The following is a 20,763-nucleotide window of genomic DNA, read 5'->3' on the forward strand; positions in this document are numbered from 1 at the left end:
TTCTCATCTGAAATTCTGGTTTTTACTCCCCTTAAAATCAATTGGCCGTCGAACACACAATTAACAGGCATAATTAATGTGGCCATGCCTTAGTAACCTCGCATAGTACAAAATGACCACAACTAGCTACGAACAGTCTGTCAACTGCTTTTCTTCACATTCATGAAATCGGCCGATGTACTCACATATACCTGGAATTATACCATAAATAAAAACCAAGTTTTAAATAAGTAGCTTAGACATTTATTGTGATGAATCGAATCCAATGAATTCCTGACATTTTGCATGCAACGTTTACAGCAGTGCTGAGGATTTTTCGATATCGTAAATTTCAGACTGATGACTGGCCGAATTCTCTGATTATGAATCAGCGTTGTAATAATTGAACACTTAGTATTTGCATAAATGTCTCCATTATTTATTTTTATTTTTTAAATTTCATATTACCTTTTTTAAAATTCTACGAAAGACAACATATGTTCGACTAAGGACAACAGCTTATCCAGGTTACAAAATCTAAGTTGCGTATCAGTACTTAATCAAAATAGCGTGGGTTTAAAATACACTATACACATACACACAGTAAAAACTTGCACTTCAAACAATTCACTGTTGACATCACTTACTTTATAGACTTATTCTAAAAACGATACTCTTAGAAATGATCAGTTTCCGTTTGTTTGCTTTGGTCCGTTTCTTTTTAATAGGGATAGGCTACCCTTCAAAAATTTTGCAGCCTAACAGATATGGCGTTAATGCATTATCTTCTGTATTTTCCAGGTTGCATATTTTATTCCCATATTTCTTTTGAATAAGCATTTTTTTCTGTTTACATGCTGATTATCAGATTTTAAGAATAGTAGTATTCATTCATATATATTTTTGTGCAAATTCTCTTCGCATGTGTAGCTGCAGTTTGTGTGCCATTTTAATTTCTGTACTTATCACTTGTTCCATTGTCTGCCTAATAACGACTTTTCAACTCTAAAAGTGTATCGCAAAGTTCTGTTTCACTGCAGTTAGCAATAAATATTTGGCAACCCCCCGACATTTTTATTCCTGCATAAAAAAAAGTAAAAACATACGAGAAAATGTAATAGTTAACTAACTTATGATCTCCTGATCTTAGTTTTCATTGGGATTGTTTGAAATTACGGCAGTCACTTAACATGCTGGGAAGCTCCTCTGTTGTGATAATGATGTGCCAAAGCGAGCTAAATCATGTGCCTTCTGTTTCGAGAAAAATCGTAGAACATTGATATGTGATTGTGGTTCTACGTATTGGAGTAAATTATAAGACATTTTTAAAACCATGCTCTGGAAAATAACCTCTTCAGTCTTTGGACGTCATTTGAAAAGTATTATACTCTCCAGAGACAAGTTTCAAATCTAGTCTTGGAGAGACCTGGGTTAGATTCCGTCTAGAAAGCGAAGAACCATTAGAAGCACTTTTCAAGTGAAGGTGAGTTAGCCGGACTCGTGAGAGGAGAAAATGTTTTCCTCTCTCAAACAGGAAAACTGACCGAAGAATGCACACTATTAACGGGCATAATACACTCTCAACAGATTAGCCTGTTATTAATCTAGACAACTACTAATGCTTTCAGGAAAAAGGCTCTCGTGGATTCTTTTTCATAAGTCCACTTAGCACTGCGGAATATTAAATTTATTGAAAATTGCGCAGCAATTTTCTCTCATCAATATGCTCGTCAATGAGCACCTGATGCCGGATGAGTCCAAAATGTTTGAACTCATTCATCATATCTGGACGCGAAATAAGACACGATTTAAGAATAATAGTGCCTTACTCGTAATTTCATTTCATGTAATATCTGAAAGTTTAAAATTGAATTAAATGGCATGATCAGTGTGGTGCGCCATCTGATGTTGCAAATTTTCTATCCAAGATACAGCATTAATAATAAATTCTGTAAATTTGGTAGCAGTGTTATTAAGATATTCAGTTTTAAAATAGGAAAGAAACTTTATAACTCGTCTATATCTGTTGTATCAAGTGCTGTATTATGCAGAATATTTTGTTGTTTTTTTATATGAATTCCATTCACGAAAAGTTGTAAACCCATTCTTTATTAATATTAGTACTATGAGTGGGCTTAGGGTCAGATAATCCAGAATCCCTATCCTTGTGACTAAATATTTAACTTTGTCAAGTCACTTCAGCCTTCCAGTATGGTTTTACCACCTAAAACCATTCACAAACATTCATGCGTTTAGTGGAATTCGAACCCATGGCCTATTGGTTGGGGAGAAATGATACGTTGACCACTCGCCAACCAGGCTGTCAATTACGAGACAGTGCTTTCTTACACTGGGACTCTGGCTATGTGACTTTTTCCCAGTTAAGCCTTTGTTTTCTGAAAACGTCGATTTACTTCACTACGATTCCAAAATATTCCTCTTACAATTCAGGGAGGTGAAATTGGATTAGTGGAATTGTTTCACTCTGATGGTATATCAGCGCGAAACACATCCGCGTCTAATAAAGCACCGTTCACTTTTTCTGTGAAATATTCCACCTCTCCACTAAAGTGAAAGAAACGATCGTTTTAGAAATAAAATAAAAAAGCCCTTCTTCATCGAAGGCTAACTTTTCTTTCTTGAACTTTCCTGATATCACCGTATTATTTCGATTACTTTATAACCGTGTTGTACACACCATTTAGATCGGTGCGTTCTAAAATTTTCCCGAATTTAAACGCAGAAACTATCTCCTGTATATGTAGCTTACTCACATGAGTCCGAAGCTGGGCAGTGAACTCTCGAGCATCACTCACGCACAGCAACTGCGCATGCGTGTGAACGATGCTTTGTTGCATGACGTCAGAGCCGATAGCCTCATCACTACTTATCCTTTCTCTCTCTCTTATCTTGCAGCTTCTCCGAGGGTCAGAGAAAATGAGTTTCTTTAGCGCAACTTGTGCTTCAATAAATGAAGTGCGAAAGCTACTGGCTTTATAATAATCGCCGGAAGTGCCTAGTGTATGATCCGCAACTCTGGATAACACAAAGTAGTGGCGTACATCGGAGATGATCGCTTATCAAGATTGCAACACATGTCGAAGAACAGCAGGGTGCTTTCGATGGGAATAGGATGCGACCGCGTCTGTTGTGTTAGAAGAGAAAGAAGGCGAGCGGGAATTTACCCACTGCCGGAACGAGAGGAATGGGAACTCAGAGACGGAGCGCCGAGAAACGCACCGCTTCAGCGGCCGCTCGCAATTTCCGTAGGCTGCTGTACGGTGCCATCGGTATTGTCCTGTCTTCCTACGTGATTCTTTTCATCCTAGTGGTGTCCCGTCATCTTGACCGTAGCGCCGAAATTGAACTCCAGCATTCTGCAGCCGAAGCCATAGCTTCGCATGCGAATGGCGGAAAAGATAGCTTCGGCAGAAAGCAAGCAAGAACATCTCATTTTGTCGGGGGATTGGGCCGTAGCTTTATGGGAACAGAAAGACTACAAGAAAGGTGGGCTGCTGTTGCTCGGATTTTGTCAGCCAGCGGAATGGTACCTACGGTACCAAGACGTAAAGTTCACATATGTGTTCAGCCGCATTACAGAAACCCACCGGGACCTGTGGTGGCTTTGGCTTCCTCCCCTGGCTCGGGAAATACGTGGATCCGGTTTCTGGTACAACAAGTTACAGGTATGTGTTTAATTTAATATACAGCATGGAAGAAACTTGTAAGGGTACAGTCTGAGAAAATTTCTGACCCTTTTAACCAAATTCTGATCTATAATTTCAGTTAAGTGAAGTTTTCCATTTTCTATTTATATGCATGAGCGAACGCCAAGTTGTTAAAACATTCTGTTGGATTTGGAAACATTATTTTTATGTGCTGTTAAAACAGTTCTTTACATATATATATATATATATATATAAAGCTTAAATAATAATTACAATACTGATGTTGTTAGCATTGAATGGAAATATTAAGAAATTAATGCAATGCTACCAGAATTAAATATGAAATATTCTGATTGTGTGATATTTGTTTACTTCTCATATGACGTATATCAATTCCTTCTCCATTGAAAGTTATTTATATAATGTTATTGTGAATGGCCTTAGATTCAGAGATCTGAAATAGAGATCATTTCCAAATTATCTCCATTTCAAATTATACTTCATCTTATGGAAACTACTGGCGATTTTTTAAAATTATTTTTGCACATCTAAGTTGAAAAATGTGGGGCTAAAATGAGTTTTTGATGAAGGCTTGATTTTTCGAAATGTTAATGTCACATGAAATCTTTCTTTAAAAAAAAATCTATTTTTTAAGACTTCCGCAGTTATTAGATTAGTCATTAGTCTAGTCATTTTTATGACACATTAACTAACGAAAAAGTTGGACACTAGCATTTTACCTCCCGGCTTAAATCGGAGCTAAATAATCTGATAACTCCGCTCCTAGAAACCAAAGGCGATACTTTTAAAGCAAATACAAACCTCTTAGTTAGAGGATGTGATCTCACATGAGGTGAAAATCATTAAACTGCATAATTTGATGTTCGCCTCAGTTTACGTATTCTGTAATTAACGTCACTTAGCTTATAAATCCATATATTACGAGTCGCACATTGCAAGCAAGCGTCAAAATGATTTTACTACACAGAAATAGAGTCTGAGAAAAGCAAGATAAGTCATTCATTACGGTGATATTATTATGATATGGTATTGTACTGTGTTTTCAGACGAGCGATCTAATCCATCCAAAATTTGCCCTCTCTCAGATTCAAGTTTAAAACTAGGAAATTACCATATAAATCGAGTGCTGTGCTGCTCTGAGATTTTTTTTAATTTTTCACCAGGCTAAACATTTTGGTTTTCCATCCCAGCAGCCAAGCTCTGTAGAAAAAAGCACAGTGAGATCTGTGGATAGCGAAGTGAGTTGTAATTATTTGAACTCCTCACAAATATTTGCGCCCTTTCAGATATACGAAATGCACTTCACATATCATATTTGAGATGAATTTCGTATCTCCAAGCTGACTTTTTTGCTTTGACGGAAAAAAAAGCGATTATGATGATAGTTATTTTACTATTGGCACGACGTTCATTTTTTTCCTAAATTTATTATTATGAAAATGTCTTTCAACAAGTTGGTGCACTTCAGACTTTATAATTCAGGAAAAAAAATTGCATTTCAGTGCTTCTGAATCGGTGAACTGGAGGAAAATTTCCACTGCATTGAGTCACCCAAAAAATAATAATAAATAAACGTTTAACTTAACTTCGCTGGGATTAATCAGAGATACTATTGTCTACATCGAATGGAAGGTTGATATTTTTATGACTGAAATAACTGAATAGAATAATATATTATAATAGCCTGTTTATTGAGTGTTCTCGTCCTCCACCTATTTTTAGATATTTTGAAGGAAAATCCCCGTCACACTTTCACATGAGACTGGCTATCTCATCTTGACTCGAACACAATAGTCAACTCCTCTCACCCTAGCAAACTGTTATAACAAACCACCAAAAATCCCGACCAAATTCTCAGCGATACAATGATATTGTAAAGAACATTTACTACAGCAAGCGATTCATGGCGTCCTGGAATCTGTTATGGTGAGAGTGAACTGTGCTTCTGTCATCACCACCATCGTTCAATTCTGTCTTTCTACGACAGAACTGGGATCTCTAAATTCGTTGTATGTAGTAACTTTATTCAGTTTTCAGTGCAGCAACCAGATGGCGTCGACATATCTGACGAGGGAAATCGTCCAGTATATTAACACCACTCGTACATATTTTTATTGGAGCCCTGAAGTGACATAAAACCCTGTTCGATCTACAGCTCAGGGATTGCTGCTTATGTTATCAGTAATACTTAGGTTGTAAAGCACACTCACTCACATAAAACCCTAAGTTTTATATCTGCTATCCGATGTACTTGAAAGTCGGACACTTCCCCTGTTTTCAGAGCATTTTACTTTTCATTAGTTTCGGGGAAGGATACGATTCCAAAATGACTGCGTGTTTGACAAAATTCGACTGGAGCTATAAAACTTGTAAAATGCTTTCCCCACAGAGTCATAATTATTAGCGTACAATACTTGAAGACACTCCCATTTAGAGTATGCTTTTCCATTCCTATAGTGGAATAGCAGAGTTCTGAAATTCTTTTTTATGCGAAACGTATTAACATGACATATAGTATGACACTAGTTCTATACCATGGCATTCGTTATGGAGATCTTTTGGCTTTAGGTTGGATAGAAATAGAAACAATCTCTATCCAGTTTAGATATCTATCGAACCTTTGAAGCTTTTTTTTCCTTTCCAAAATGGAAAATGACATGCTTAGTATATTTAGAGGTTCTCTTCTCAGAGACAACATTCTTTCTCTTTCAGTTATCACCCATAAATGAAAACAACACATTCGTTATGATTTTATAATGCCAACGTGGCTCTTCGACTTATTCATCATACGTATAAATATCCACTATCGCAGAGAAGGTGTACAGTATACTTCTCATATCGTTATTTCAAATTGTGCATTGCACAATTTGAAATTTAAAATCTCCTGAACCTCAGTAGCTCAGTCGGTATCGACTTTCTGGTGGATCAACTGAAAATGAATCAGCCTGTCTTATACTGTGAGGTGGAAGGATTTGTTTTTTCATTCCGTATAACAGTTTTCATTCCGTATAACAGTTTATATATTCCGTATAAATTGCATGCATCAGAATAATTTATGCAGTTTATGACATAATACACAAGCCTCATTGCCGTAATTGCTTTGGCCATAATTTCAAACCACCACAGCTATGCACCCCACTCGTGTTCGTTCAGGCAGTGACAGATGACTCTCTTTTTATCGCAAAACAGATTTCCGTATTTGGTGGGCAAAGGAAACAGAAACTGTCACATAAGTTGGAACAATTCGCCTACTGGGAAGAATTTAAATTTCTGTTCTGTCATGGAAGGAACCAAAATACGGGAAAGATGATTCCATGGGCAATGGTGTAGAAGCATTACATGTTTTTGGAGAGCGTGACGAACTGGAGCATGTTTGAATTCATGGCTTATTTGCCCTTCCAAGTCTTCTTGACTACAAATATTTTGCAACGCTTTTCTGATTTTTTGTATTGGAGTTGCTCTGCAAACCATGAAAAATGCTTATCCTTTAATATTCTTCCTTCAGTGTTTTATAATATGCTTTTTATACTCTTCTAGTTGCCAGCATGTTTACTATCTGACTAGTATTTTCCGATTTAAAAAAGTTAACGAATTCAGCTTTTTTAGCTCCTGTCACTTAAAGCAGGCGACGATTCGCCTGGGAGGTTAAAAAATACTCATGTATTAGAAGGGTACATGCATTCAGTCTAGTCGTGGCCGAGATAAACGTGCATTCCTAAGCGACATTGCAATGCTTATCGATTTCCTCTTTCATTTGAACAAAATGCCATCCCTAGAAACGGAAAAATTCCAAACATCAGAGTCCTCAAATCCCAGAGGTGTGGAGAAAGGAATAATAGACGATTAAGCAAGATGCGTGAAAATGAAGGAGAAAGCCGTTATAATTTCGGTTAAAATAAGAGTCCAGTGGTTGGGATGTTGGCCAGGGCAACTAAGGCCAGTATTATGTTTCTCAATAGCCTGTATTTTCCGTCTGGTGTGTGTGTGTTTTGCCGGAGTGAAAAATCTTATGAAATATCTTTAGCTAAGGAGCCCTTATAATGTTTTTCGTGTGGTAGACTGGATTCGAACCCCGGTTTCTCCAGGAGGAAAGCCATGCATTTACTCGCTGACTTGTTACTTTTTGCACTGAATGGACATTTTTGCACTGGTCTCAATAGCAAAGCCATTGCTACCCATGTTGTAGAAGCATCTTCAAGATATTTATATGGAATCAATATTAGCAACACTGTTTTTTTTTGTTAAATTATAAAAAGGGGAGCAGACAGGAGCGAAATAAAAGATAATGTTTAAGGTTCACCTAAAACTAATTGTTTTTGTAATTGGTAGTGTGCATGAGCGATTTAACATGTGATTCAATAAAAGCTGTATGGTAAGTATCTACTGAATAGTGTTGCCCTGTGGCTAGTTTTCTGAAAAAGTAATCCATTCGTAAACAAAGGTCTATATATAGTACAACATATATATATATATATATATATATATATATATATATGTATGTATGTATGTATATATGTGTGTGTATATGTATATATGTGTGTATATACATGTATGTGTGTGTGTGTGTATGTATATATATATATATAGAGAGAGAGAGAGAGAACATATGTCTACGATATATATATATATATGTCTGTTTGTGTATATATACAGTATATATATCGTAGAACATAACAAAGAGAAGCTGTGTAGTTAAATAAACAAGTTACTGTTGGATTTCTAGACATAATTTTTACAGGTATTCCCAGTAAAACTTAAGTCAAATTTTTAAGCATGGAAATTAAGTGAAAATTAAGTTAAAATTTCTATAGATTTTTAATTTAAATCGACTAGTTTTACAGTGGTGTAAAAATTTCAGTGTTGTTCACATTGTAGCTCGTATGAGTTGCTTACAAATGAACCCTTCGACTGACCTCTCAGCTACTTGGTACAACAGGGAAATTATTTTACATAACGAAACATCAATCTTTTATTAAAGACCGAAAAATATTTGCATTAATATTCAATGTAATAACTAGTAATTTTATTTATATATATATCCGCGCGGTTAGCCTGGTGGCTATGCGCTTCGCAACCATATGCCTGGGGAAGGAGTGTCCTAGGTTCGATTCCCGTCGATGACGTGAGGAGTGAAGGATCTTCCTCAGCCATAGCCAAGTTAGCCAGTCTTGGGCGTGGGCCGTAGGGTTTTTTCCCCAGTTTATTCGGGGGTTTTTCATCCCATAAACCTGAGAACTCAACACTACAGGCCATAGGATACACCGGGGCATAAGGCTGACCACCGTATCCTGTAAACGGAGTGTGGTCCGATGATCAATGGACCCTCGACACCGCAAGGTAAAAGAGGGTATAAGGAAGAAGATGATATATATATACACATACTAGGGGGTCTTCGCCCCCCTGTCGCCTATGGCGTCCAACCCCCCGTGTTCTAGCCTGGTAGGCTGGTTCTCCTTGAATTCTGATGACTCGAATTTTGAAGACTCGACACTCAAAAAACGTGACATAAAAAAGCTTATATATATATATATATAGGGTACATATATATACACATACATACACACAATACTGTCAATTTCATGTATCTGACAACAGCAATATATAGTGGGTGTACTACCTAATATACGCAAGCAGAACGTACACAACGATTCCAAATAAAATTTAGTATATTTGGTAACTTAACGTGTGCTCATATACTTGAGATACGATCCTTAGAACCATTTAAACTGTTTCCATTTTTCAATACAATTTTTTTTATTGAAATGTAGTGTTTATATATATATATATATATATATGAAAGAATGATCATTAAGTCGGTTAACATACATATTTTTTTAAAAAAGAATTGAATGACTAGAACCGAGATTTAAGTAAAAAGGTTTTTATATATATAAATTTCGGTTCTAGTCATTCAGTTTATTTTAAAAAATATGTATGTTAATACAAGCCGAAACTAGTCGTGTTTTAATATTAAAACCTTTTTACTTAAATCTCGGTTCTAGTCATTCAATTCTTTTTAAATATATATATATATATATTTATTTATTTATTTAAAACAGTAAACACGCTACTGTTTTTTTTGTGCTTGTTCTGTTATTACAATTTTAAGTCTCTGTAATTCCTTATATACTTCTTTGATTGTGATACCTGAAGATTTGTTCAATTCAACGAAACTAGTAAACTAGTAGTATCTTTTCAAATATATCATGTCATCTTTTTATCTCTCGGTATTAGTTATTAAAGGTTTTTCATATATATATATATATATATATATATATATATATATATATATATATATTATTAGGATTGACTCGGGATGCATACATTTATAAAATTAATATTTAACTGACTAGAACCCGAGAAAGTATAACACAAACTTTAATAAATCACAACTAGTGTCCCGACTTCTTCAGGTGTTATTTCTTACTCACCTAATAAAACTTATAAAACTAACAAGGTAAAAATCATGGACTTTCCAGCTTAATAAAAAGAAGAAGAATAGTAACAGTCATATTTGAATAAGTGACCGCGTGCTATTGTTGGCATGAGTTGAATGTGTGTGGCAGCTAATTTTAGAGCGCCAGTACTGGATTACTGCGCTATAGGAATCAGGCAAATTGTAGCTCAGATTATTGTTCATGTGTGAAGCGTCCAGAACTATTTCTTTGGATTCTATAATTCTTTTTTCAAATTCATCCTTGCATATATATAAATTGGTTGTGCGGTCCCAATCAACTTGGTGTTGACGTTCTTCGAGGTTAGAGTTGGTGGAGAAAAGAACATGACTGGAAAGGGCGCTCGCTCGTGTTCTACTGTAGGAGATGTCACGTCTATGTTCCTCAAGACGTAGTGAAATAGATCACCTATTCAAATATGACTGTTACTATTTTTCTTCTTTTTATTAAGTTGGAAAGTCCATGTTTTTACCTTATTATTTAATAAGTCTTATGTTATTTCTTACTCACCTGAAGAAGTCGGGACACCGATGAAACTAGTTGTGATTTATTAAAGTTTGTGTTATACTTTCTCTGGTTCTAGTCAGTTAAATATTAATTATATATATATATAAGGTCTTCAGAACCAGTCTTCAAACAATATTGCGTTTTGTTTTTAAGTCTACTCGTTACAAAACTTAATCCTTCCAGCTTTATCGACGAAGATAATATAATGCAAGTTTACCTAATTTTGTTACAAACCTGGTCCGATATAAACTAAAATTCAGATCTAAAAATTTGAGTAATATTCCCAAATGGCATGAAACTCTATCCAACGAAAGCGTCATTGATATATACGATCAAGAAATAAATGCATTGAATGGGTGCTTTCGTATTATTTCAGAGCATCTGAAATGGAATGGGAAAACACACTACACGAAGAAAACTGAAAATTAAATCATCTAGAAAAACTGGTTTATATTGAACGCAGAATGCAATTTCCAAATCTCAAACAACTGAGACAAAAACAAGTAAGCAGAGGAACGAAAAATAAATGGCCATCGATAGAAAAGTAGTTCAAAATAGTGACATAATTTAAAAAAAAAACACATGGATAATGTTGGAGGATAAAGGTTCCGATGGAAGACAATTTCGCGAAGCTGCTGAATTGAACCAAAGGAATGCGAAAATACAAGACATAACTATATTGGAGAAATTACTATATACCCTAAAATTGGGGAGAAATGTTTGGAGGATAAAACGACTGAATCGCTCATTTATAGTGGTATAATTAGTTATTTTATTTGTTATAAGCCAACATTTTTAGTATGGCTAGAAGGAAAAAAGTCTTTTTTTTTTTACTTCAAAATTATGAGTCATTAATGTTTAATAAAATGTTAAAAGTAATTAGAATAAGCTTAACTTGAAGCAGCTGCAAAATTTTAAATGCATTTACCTGACTTTGATTTCAAGTTCTAATGCTTTACAACAGTGTTCATTGCGATCACTGATCATTTCCTTATTTCTCAACGAAAAACTTTAAATCGAATAGAATTCGATTCAAGCAGTCATTTTATCAATCATAGCAGTTATGACATATGGAATTAATGTTTTAGACAGTATAAGAGATAGGCTACAATCAACAAATACGGATAATAGTTTGTTCTCCTCACAAGGATGCTTCATGCCTCAAAACAGTAATCTGAGAAAAACAAGGGAGGCTATCCACTGTAGATCTGTCTTAAGTGATAGACGATATATCGATTTATCACTGTCACTTTGGATTTATTATTTTTTTATTGATTTGTTGTAGATAGTAGTACAACAAGTTTCTTAAGTTAGATTTTCCTTTGGAAATATCAAGAAAATTCCCGAATATGCCACAAGTACAGACTTCTTCGTGTTGATTGTAATTACAGCTGACAGGTGTAGCACAGAGAAGCCTCATGGTTGACTGGTACAGTCACCGTAGTTAAATATTATAATCAAACTTTGATCCTTAAACATCAGGTATGTTAACAATACAATATTTCTGTAAGATTTATTTGTAAGAATATTATGTATTTATTTGCCTTTTTGCAATTGCTGTGCCAGCCCGGATGATAAACACTAATCAAAATGACCTTAATAAGGGTAATGTAAAATTGTTTATTGAAAATGGGATTCAAGGTCTGTTTCTTATTTAGAAATGCACCAATTAAAATACAAATTAATTGATGATTAATATTTTTCCACGTACATCTTTCTGGTGTACGTGGAAAAATTAACATTTTTCCACGAACACCAGACTAATTTAAATAAATGAGATTGCTATCTCATTTATTGCGGCTGATTTCACTCACGTAGTTGCTGATACTGATTTGAATATAATTCAAAACTTTTTAAGTATGCAATAACAAATACCTAATTAAAGTATATAACAGCAGTTAATTAAGATGGTTACTTAATACTACAGAGTTGTTTAGAGTGCTGCAAAAATCATAAACGAACAAACTCGCAGGAATCTACATATACCAAAAGAAACTGGAAAAAAAAATTATTGCTTGAATGTCATATATTTAAATGATAAATTTATTAATCGCATCCGAAAGGGTAACGTGTGCTTATACCCACGTTATCAAAGAGCTTGTTTAGCTGAGCATTAAACCTCCAGCGTTTGAACGCATTGAAAGATTGATTTCTTCGGTTTTTATGGCTGAGGTGTTTGATTTGGCGTACACAAACGATATATCGCTGCATTCCATAGTTTTATTGTTTCGGCTCTACTGAAATATTCTTCACCTGTTGTGATGGGAATAAAAAATGTAAACTGAATCTTTCACATGATTCAAATAAAACAAATATCGGCTGAATAAAGCCAGAAGATCGTAACAACCATGAAATGCGACCTTGACAATCCATTCATCGATCAAATAATGTTTTCTTTTTCATGAGCGTCATGCAAGTGTTGCTGAAACTGCATAATTCAGAAAAAATCACTATCACATTCTGTTATTTTTGCAATTTGTGCCACGCCCAAATTTCAGGTGATGTAAATTGTGTCTTTTTTTTTTTTTGAGAAAAAGAAAAATCTTTACCATTTTATTGGGAAAATGATAATCTTTGTAGATAAATTACTTCTTTCATGTAATCCTTTTAATGAAGCTTTCACCTTAAAAAATTTCTGTAGGATTACTTGCACAGGTAAACACACAATCATCATCAAAATCAGCAAGGATACTGCAACACTTTCCAGGTGTGCATTTACTTGTTAAGAAAGCTTAACGCTATAAAATATCATTCACGACATCTTCGGTGATGTTTCTTCGAATGCAAAATCTGAAAAATAAGATTTTTCCTTGCACCAAATGGGATTTTCAGGCAACGTTCCAAATGAATTTCAAAAGACCAGAAGGGAGGAGTCTGCCCTAAAACACGACTGTATTGGCACAGATTTTATACGTGTCTTTAGTTTCCGGGAGAACCTTCGTATATTAACACCACAATGTGCACGTTTGTATATTAACACCACAATTAATACACTACATATATGACAAAAACAACTTTTTTAAAACATTTTAAAAAAGTAAAAAAACTTATATTAGTAAACTTCTTTCATCATGCCACTTCCATTCCCTGGCATATTGCATCAATATCAATTCATATGGCAATTTACATGGAAAGACTTAGGTTCGATCCTGTCTATGACGCAAAGAACCTTTCTAAACGGTTCTTTCATATGAGAATGTTCCTTCTCATACGAAAGTGGAAGGTCCCCCTCCCTGGAAACTTCGCATGAGATTCTTCATCCCTATAGACAGGCAAACCTTCCCGAAAAACACATTAGCAGACATGATGCACTTGCCTCATAGCCTTAGTTGCTTCGTCCTAAACAAAAAGGCATTCAGGAGTTTCTGTTAAAATTTCACGAGACATCAATTTTAGATTCTTTCTGACCATTCTCAGTGGCAAAACGATTTGCAGTTAAGCGAAATCATATGCTAAAAGCAACAGTCTTTTAAAAAAAAAATAATAAACTTAAGTTCAAATGCGGTTAATGATCAAATTGCCACTTGAAAAAAATGCATTGCGAAACTTATCCGTTTGATTGTCTCAGATCATTTGCATAATTAACGTATAGTTTACATCGTTTTGCCTAATTATGCCATTATAAATATACTCCAGTCGAAATCGAGATAACGGCACAGATTTTAGTAGAAATCGTAGATTCTAAATTATGGATTCTACAACCGTGTTAAAATAACTCATTTTATTATACCAACGTTTCGATCTTCATATCAAGCTCATCATCTGGAGCATACATAAATATACAAGACAAGCTGCGTTACATTTCAAACCGTAAGCTAGAGAAACAATGATTTGATCACATGCTACTCACTGGCATGACCTCTAGTGAAAAAAAAAAAAAAAATTACATCAAGCTAGATTTAATTTATGGTTACATCAATAAACATTCTTGCTTACAGATGGTTTTCCTTCCAGTAACAGTGATATCCTATTTCTATTATTACAATTGTTATTTTTGATTTTAAAAAAAAATTATAAATTACAACATGAATAAACATTCTTTCTTATAGATTTTTTTCTTTAACAGTGATGTCCTATTTTTTAGTATTAAAGTTGTTATTTTAGATTTAGGATCCTGGATTTTCTACAGTCCTGTTTATAGTTGTTCTTAGAGAGGAAGGATTCGTGGGACGAATATATGCCTTCCATATGTATGGGATTTTTAGACCACCATTATTGTTTAGATTGGGGTGGTTGATAACGATCTCACAAGATTCTAAACTTTCTTCAATTCTATATATCCGCTAGAGCAGAGAACAAAAATGCAGAATAACAAAAACACCAATAGGTATTTGTCAAAATGTACCTAAAACCGAATCTTATTTATTTAAAGAATATTCATCGAATATATTATAAAAACTGGCTGTCAAATACATCGTTTGTTAATGTATTCGAGCCGTTCGCCAGCAGCAGAATTATTTTCAAATGAGAGTTATCTGTCGAGGTATCGCTACTGTTTTGAAAACATCCCATACATTTACACGCTATTCATAAATTAGCCCTTGCGGGGTCTATATAAGAAAGGGTGATTAAAAGCATATGCTGGACTTTTTCTTAACACCGTTTCACTTGTAACAATCGACTTCCTATTCTGTTTTAACTTGTTTGCGAATGACTCACAATATCTACAGTCGAATTTATTATGTATCTCTGAGGGATAAAGTATTCTAATACGTTTTTAAATTATGTTTTCCTATGTCAAGATAATGTTTTAGAATATCGTAATTAACAAATCTCCTTGAGGAATAAATTTTATGGATGACGTTTTTAGGTGCAGCATAAAAATCCTGTGACTAGTATGAACGCGAATTCGTGTCAGTAATAATAGATGAAATGGTAATACAATCAGCCTGCTGTAGAATTTAAAAAAAAAAAGAAAAAAAAAAGCAATGCTTGCAGCCAGTACCGCAAGTTTCTTGAAGAATATTGTTCCTGGTTTATTTCTTGTTTTAAGACCGATTTCCATCTCTTCCAAAGTGCCGTGTTCCACACCGCAAATAGCGAATGAATGCTACTGACCCTTCTGCCCCGTTGCGCCCTCCCGTTCTGCAAACGGCAATAAGCAACTCGCAACCGAAGTTAAGCCACGTACAGGAATAAAAATCAGCAAAGAACTGTAACTTTCGTTTTTGAAAGGGTTTTGATTAAGCCAACTTTTTATCACCAAGCTCGAAGGCTCTTTGCGCCCTGTGAAATCTTTTTCAGGCTTTAAATAATCATATAAACGGATTCGAATATCAAGTACGGCAACAAATCTTATTTTAGTCATTTCATTAGTCGGAGTATCATTCAATAATACTGAATTACGAAATCTAGGAACGCAGCTCTTCCACGGAATACTTCATACAGTAATTGGATTTTAGTAGAAATTGAGAAAATACCATAATAATGATACTTACGGCTGCTTCTCGCAGCACGTAGTCTACCAAATTTAGAATAGTGAAATATAATGTGGTTAGCGTGTCCGCTCTCCAGTCTAGAAGCTGCGGGTTCGAATCCCGCCGTGGGCATGGATGTTTGTAGATTGTCTATGGAAATACTAGTGGTGGCAGTCGGCGGTAGATGACGTTGGTGTAGTTGTGGTCATAAATTCCCGCCTAGTGAACTGGATGGATAGTGTCTTCATGACTATGCAAGTGAATCTTGAATTCCATGGTATGGATGCTTGTGAACGTCTTTTGGCGATTTTCATAACTCGATGTGACACCATTGGCTTGCTTATGTGAGGCATGAAGTGGCTTGAAAAGGTATCGTATTTGGTTATGGTATGTGCAAAATCGTATTGCTTGTATGAAAATGAATAAAAGTTGATATTTTCATAAGCCGACAAAAATGGTTATTTGAAAGGTATGAAATTCTTGGAATAAGGACATAATGGAATATATTTGATACTCGACAAATAATATACTTTAAAATCCCAGGAATGGGATAGAATAGAATTGTTTCTATTCTGGTGACTTTCCTGGGTTTCCGAAATATAAAATAAATTAGAGCTAAATTTATACAGAAGAAAATATAAAATACATTGAAAAAGGAAGCAACAAATTTTTTACAGAGTATTTAAATATTTTATAATGAATTTTAAAAACAATTCAGGACGGCGCCAAGGGTATTCAGTTAAGAGAAGTTATTACGTATTCTTGATTGAAATCCCCAAAATAACAAAGCCAACGTACCAACTGACACAGCAGTAAACACCCTTTGAAATACAGAGAGCCATGATTACCTTCCTTTTGAAATACAATTAGTTTTGTTCACTAGCTAATGAAATATTACTCTTAAATCGAATACAGCCACCCTTTTCATTTTAGGATCGTTTATTCTTCCATTTTACAGCATGCAGTCGCTTTTAAATTCAACTATTAACTTAAAAGCTATTTGAAGCTCTTATTAAATAATAGATATTCTTAATAAATAATATTAATTAAATAAATAATATTCTTTCTCAAATGTCACTCCGCCAGTATTTTATTGAAGACATTCCCTAAATGCTTCATGTAAGAATACTTCTTGAATAAAATAGCGAAGCTATAGATCACATGGATATCAGGACGATTGTTATTTGGAAGTAATTTATTGTTAATCTATTTCAGTAGTTTACTTGTAGATATTGTACACAAGAGAAAAGCAGTATGCTGCAGACATTGGAACATATTTCTTACAGGAATGTATTTCTATTGTTACAGTACAGCTTTCATTAATTTTTCGTTTGATAATCTGACTAATGTATTTAAATTAGTCATTCATGGGTTCATGACAGAATAAAAGTATTTCTGTATTGTGATGTGATTTTATCTAAAAAAGAAACAATTTAAATATCTCGAAATTAATTTTGTACCCTTTCGTGTATTTTTCTTTCTAATAAGTGGCTTGAATAATCTTCAGGGCTTCTCACAGGCAGCGTCTACCGAGATTATTCCTTGATGAAAAATGGATTTCCAGCAGAAAACGTGGTCAACGGTTCGGTCGTGTTGGTCAAGACGCACGAGTGGGGAGCGACAGTCAGGAGGAAATTTGAACAAGCTGTGCTGTTAATTCGCGATCCATACGGAGCTCTTCTTGCAGAATTTAATCGCCGAGCTGGTGGACACCTGGGCCATGCCACGCCAGAGAAGTTCCATAAAGGAAGAGGTGAGTAGAAAGGGTAGGTGGTTGTTTGTCTTTTTAATTAAAAAAAAATATTAAACGTCGCGTGATCTGTCATTGAATGACTTAATAGTGATTTGCAATAAAATAAAAGAAATCCTTTAAGTAATACTTAAAATTGTTTATTTTAGATGATGATCTAATCATCTTTAACTTAAGATGTCGTTATTTTCTCATAAGCATTCGTTTAATAGAAACCTTAAATTGCTTTTCCAGTTCTAGTCATGTATTCAGTTTAAGATCAGATCACAATTTGGTCACGTGCTCTACCGCCTTCCAAATCTAAAAAACCATACTTTCATAATAAGCAAATAACTATAACCTATAATTTGATAGTTGCACTGATTATTAATGAACAATCCTGGAATCAAAGACTCGTCTGAAAAGAAGTTATTATATCAGAATGTAATATCACTAGATCAGAAAACTCATGATCGGTCTATCCCTGCTTGTAACCAGGGCTGGATTAACCAGTAAGCAAAATAAGCACGTGCTTAGGGCATCTGGAACGGGGGCACCACAGAGTTTCTGCTTTAGTTGGATGACGAATTTAATTTAAATTAACTTTTAATTAGTTTTTCATTGTTTTTATCTTTTCTTACTGTTACCTACTTTGTTTCAATAAATAATGACGTATAGAAGGCCTAATAAAACTCTAACCACATGCATCACGGTTCGTTTACACCGTATTATCGCTCACGACGCTTTCTTGCACTACCATCGCGTCAAATGAGGTAATTTTTTATAATTAACGTAACCATTTTATTTTTTTATTTTCCTGGCTGTTTTAGGTCTTGTTTTAATGAATGATGTCTTATAAAAGGCTCCAGAAGCAAACATAGAACAAATCACGTGAAAATCACACAAATCTCAGAAACGCGAGGCGCGTTTCTGAGCCTCCTGTAAAAGACCTAGCTGTCGTAGAAGTGCGACTCCGTTAAAATAAGAGTTAATTAAAGCACGAAAGCACAAGATTCAGCTGTAAGCCGAAAATTAAATTGTTCGTATGATTTTGCCTGTGATATGTGTAACTTTGTTGATTGCCACCTAATATTCAACCAAATAATCTTTTTATTTCTGTATTTAACAGATCCCAAGAACCAAGATGAAACGTGTTCAGTTAAGTGGTGCACAAAAGCGAAAACTATCAAAAAAGAAACAAAAATAGACTTTGGAATTAGATTCCAAGACTGCAAAGCTGACTGATTTCTTCACACAAGTTCCACAACATCATCATCATCATCATCAAATTCCTGCCATGTACCCTCAAGGGGTGTACAGGATATGACAGTACTACATGAAAAAATTACATCATTACTAACTTCCTATCTACAATTTTCCTCCAAATCAGTCTGTTACTTGTCAAGACTCCAACATTATCAGATCTTATATTTCTATCGTCTAAGGCACTTTGTACCATATCAATCCACCTATATCTTGGTCTTCCTCTGGGTCGTTTTCCTGCCAACCTGGCAGAGAACACTTGTTTTGCTAATCTTTCCTCTCCCATTCTATTTAAGTGACCATACCATCTGAGATTAGCTCTGCTAACGCATTCCTGAATGCTGACAATGTCAAGTTCTTTCCTAATATCCTCATTTTTAATATGATATTGCCATTGATGCCATCTGTTCACGCCTCTAATCTTTCTAAGGACTCTCATATCTGCGGTCTCTAGTCTTTGGTCAAGTGTTTTACTTCTGACCCAGCTCTCGGATCCATAAGTTAAAATTGGTTTGAACACAGTCTTGTATACAGCTAATTTAGTGTTCCGACTAATTTCTTTCTTATTCCTTCCACAACATTATATACCAATTCCTGATCAGAGCCAATCTCCGTCATCAGAAGTGGACACAAATACCACTTTGATCACTTCAAAAGCAAAATATGATGATGTTGGAATTGTCACAAGCAGGTTCATTTAGCACATGTCTCACTACTGACGTCACTTTGTCTGTAAATTCTCTTGATATCTGCAAATGTTAATGCAAGTTGCTTTACAAAACATTCTGAGGTTGAAATAATTGCTGAAAATGAAAGTTTAGTGGGCCATGGTGATGGTGATGAAATGATTCAGTCTGCAAAAGATGAAGTAAATATAGCAAAAGATCCAGGGTTGTGGCTTGATTTTTCTGCTGATGACGTGGCTTATTGGACTGCTTGTGGACCCAGTGACTGTCAACACCATAATGGTCCATTTGACAAGTCTTACCGACATTTCAGTAGTGGCAAACCAGTAAGATACTGTTCGCAGAAACTTTTTGTTGGGACAAAAGCCAATGGTGAGGAATACAAGAGAGAGAGAGTGGTTATTGTATTCGCCATCAACGGGATCAGTTTATTGTTTGGTTTGTAAACTGTTTGCTCCTAAAAATTTCTCACATTTTGTTACAAGAGAAGGGTTCAGTGACTGGCGACATACTTGTAATTGATCAACATGAAAAAAGCACTACTCACTGAGACTCTATACTAACATACTTAACTCGCAGACAAGCTGTAGGGTTGGGATAACAGTTGGAAAAACAAATTCAGGAAGAGCGTGATTACTGGGAACATGTCCTGAGGCGTGTCATAGCTGTTATTCGTACGTTAGCTGAACGTGGCTTGGCTTTTCGAGGAACAGAAGAAAGATTAGGATCATTGCAAAATGGGAACTTTTTATGAGTGCTTGAGCTCATAAGTCAGTTTGATCCATTTTTAGCAGGTAACATTGCGAAATATGGAAATTGTGGCAAAGGAAATCCTTCTTATCTGTCCAAAGCCACCTGTGAGGAACTCATTTAACTGATGGCTCAAAAGGGCCACATGCTTATTGTCGATGAAGTAAAATCTTCTGGTTATTTTAGTTTGTCAGTTGATTCAACACCAGATCTGTCACATATCGACCAGTTAAGTGTTGTACTTAGGTACTTAAAAGATGGACAGCCTATTGAACACTTTTTAACCTT

General features: G+C 35.0%; 1 protein-coding gene across 1 annotated transcript in view; it reads left to right on the top strand.

Annotated features, from left to right (window-relative positions):
* Positions 1-3,184: 3,184 nt before the first annotated feature.
* LOC150108857 (WSCD family member CG9164-like) overlaps positions 3,185-20,763 on the top strand; it is a 35,167-nt gene continuing 17,588 nt past the window's right edge. Inside the window, exons 1-2 of the mRNA XM_090414407.1 lie at positions 3,185-3,665; positions 17,555-17,800. Coding sequence (XP_090270533.1) covers positions 3,185-3,665; positions 17,555-17,800 — 727 coding nt within the window. The remainder of the gene's footprint in view (positions 3,666-17,554; positions 17,801-20,763) is intronic.

This window comes from Typopeltis vanoorti, chromosome 2, assembly GCF_054136105.1.
Source record: "Typopeltis vanoorti isolate ZY-2024b chromosome 2, IOZ_Tvanoo_1.0, whole genome shotgun sequence".
In the NCBI taxonomy this organism is placed as follows: Eukaryota; Metazoa; Arthropoda; class Arachnida; order Uropygi; family Thelyphonidae; genus Typopeltis; species Typopeltis vanoorti.